Source organism: Malus sylvestris, chromosome 8 (genome assembly GCF_916048215.2).
Source record: "Malus sylvestris chromosome 8, drMalSylv7.2, whole genome shotgun sequence".
Taxonomy (NCBI): Eukaryota; Viridiplantae; Streptophyta; class Magnoliopsida; order Rosales; family Rosaceae; genus Malus; species Malus sylvestris.
In genome coordinates, this window is record NC_062267.1 from 10,731,193 (window position 1) to 10,733,841 (window position 2,649).

Genomic DNA, 2,649 nt, shown 5'->3' on the forward strand with positions numbered 1-2,649 from the left:
TTAAGGTAAAACAAAATGAAGCCTTATTTGTGCCTTCATTCTGACAGGTTTGACAAACAGTCTCAATTGATTGGGCACTTTTGTGTAAACGTGCCCTATACCAAATTTATTTAAAAAGAATTGATTTTTTTTTTTCATATGAATTACATACGGGTTCCTGCCCACTCACATACTAATTATATCGATCTATAATTAATAAACCTTAAACTGCATAAGTTGAGAAGAAATTTGGAAAAAAAAACATTAACTCAAGTTCACGAATTGGGTGAGGTATTAAGATTAGAAACAATATCTGAAGAGAAAATAGAATGAATTTAACTAGATAATATTAAGTGAATGAAGTTGTCTAACATTTTACAAGATAACATCATCTAAAATCTAACAAAATTGAGGTCCTCCTATCTCAACCTCCACATGAATATCATTCAGTATTAGCGCCAATATATTTCTCTGGACAACCTCCACTATCACTTTTTATGGTAGCATTATACACATAATACAAGAGAGAGTGGAGTGTGTGTGAAAGAGAGAGATTCGGTGAGAAATGAAGAGAGAAGTGATGGTGGGTAAATAAGAGAGAGTGGAGTGGTAAGTGATTACCTGAACATTACTATAAACCAACAATGCATGATGACCAAGTAAAATATAGTAACTACCAAGACCATAACGCAGCGGGGTGCACACAAGGGATATTGCACACATGCAAAATATCCCATCCAAACAACAACAGGTCATCACCACATGCAATAAGTGCGACCAGTGGCGAAGCCAAGAATTGACGGGGGGAAGGGCGAAGTTAAAAGATTGTAAGGTTCAAAAGAATAGCAACAACCAAATCATTTTATATAGTAATGTCTTCCATAATTTATCAATACAAACAAATTACAATTATTGCCGGCGAGGTTTCATATCATGAAAATGTCGCATAATAGGCTCATTATCAATAAAAGCAAATACATCTCTCTCAATGTAAACAAGCATGCTATCACTCAACCATTGATCTTCTATTTTGTTACGCAATGGTGTTTTCACAATCTTCATAGCAGAAAAAGCTCTCTCTACCGAAGCGATTGCAACCGGTAACACCAAAGCTAATGTAAGAAGCTTATACACTAACGTATAGTTTGCACACCTTCCGATCTTCACCAACTCCTTTGTAAGATCACCAATTCCTCTCAATGATGAAAACTCACTATGCATCTTCATATCATGAATGTAATTGTCAAGTTGAATGGGAAGATTTATGAGGTCCATACCATCAAAATCTTGAGGATAAAGTTGGGCTAGACGAACAATTTTTGCTTTGTCGAAAGATGCAAAATTATTCACTGGATTCAAACATGCCATACAAAGAAGCAATTCGGTGTTTACCTCATCAATGCAATCATTCAATTCCTTTAATTGCGTATCAAGGACTTGAAAATAGAGGTCCACACGATAGTTATGGAAGTTTGTAAGTCTTGGAGCTTTACGCCTTGATTTTCCGGGTACAAAATGCAAATCCTCAATGTTAGGAATGACAATATCATGTTCTTCACAAAACTTTTGTACATCATCAAGCAAGTCCCCAAAATCATCGTTCTCAAGATTGTAGTCTTTGCTTGCATACTTCCACTAACGTCATCGCATTCACAATATCTTGATCTTTCTTTTGTAATGCTTGTGATAACTCATTTGTAATTCCCAATATGAGTCTCATAAAAAAAAGGTGAAACACAAAATCAAAAGTTGTATGTCATGGAATAACTTACTTGGTTCTCCGAAATTTTCTTGGTTGGTTTCATCTTTAATCCATTCAAGCACCTCTACCACAGCTTCAAACATGACAATAATTCTCACTATAGTACTATAATGTGAGTTCCAATGTGTATCACAAGGACGCATGAGACTACTCTCTTGATTTAACCCTCTACCCGTTTCAAGATCACCAATATCAAGAGCTTTCTTAATTTGTTATAGTTGTTTCTCTCTAAATGCATCATGACACACTTACACGATGATCCAATAGTATTGACCAAGATACTAGCATTGTTGAAGAAAATGGTGACACCCTCAATTCCCTTTGCAATGGCTATAAGAGCTAGTTGCAGTTGGTGTGCAAAACAATAAACATAAAATGCTTGAGGACGCTTGTTCAAAATCTTTGTTCTAAGGCCATTTAGCTCACCTTTCATATTACTAGCTCCATCATAGCCTTGTCCCCGTAACTTGGACATACTCAAATTTGTTGTAGCAAAAAATCTCTCAATAGCCTCTTCAAGTTAGTTACTAGTTGTAGACATGTTGCACACTCAAAAAAATTTCAATTGCTTCTCCTTTTTTGTTCACATAACGCAATACCACCGCCAATTGCTCTTTAGTTGAAGAATCACGTGATCCATCAACCAAAAGAGAAAAACAATGCACCTTCCATATCTTTAGTGATTGCATCTATAGTTTCAATGGCACAAGCATGGACAAGATCTTTTTGAATATCGGAAGAAGTATACTTAAGATTCTTGGGAGTATTCTCAAACACAACTTTCCTAACTTGCTCATTATGCTTGGAAAGAAATTGCATAAACTCCAAATAATTATCTCTATTGCTTGATTTGAACGATTCATCGTGGCCACGAAAAGGCAAACCTTGTCCCAACAACCATCTTGTAC

General features: G+C 35.7%; 1 protein-coding gene across 1 annotated transcript; it reads right to left on the minus strand.

The window, feature by feature from the left end:
- Positions 1–279: 279 nt before the first annotated feature.
- Positions 280–2,216, minus strand: LOC126631349 (uncharacterized). The gene is made up of 3 exons (XM_050301505.1): positions 1,994–2,216; positions 1,133–1,595; positions 280–292 (listed from the first exon to the last, which is right to left on the minus strand). The coding sequence occupies exons 1-3, from the start codon at positions 2,214–2,216 to the stop codon at positions 280–282; spliced, it is 699 nt and encodes a 232-aa protein (XP_050157462.1).
- Between the last annotated feature and the right edge of the window lie 433 nt (positions 2,217–2,649).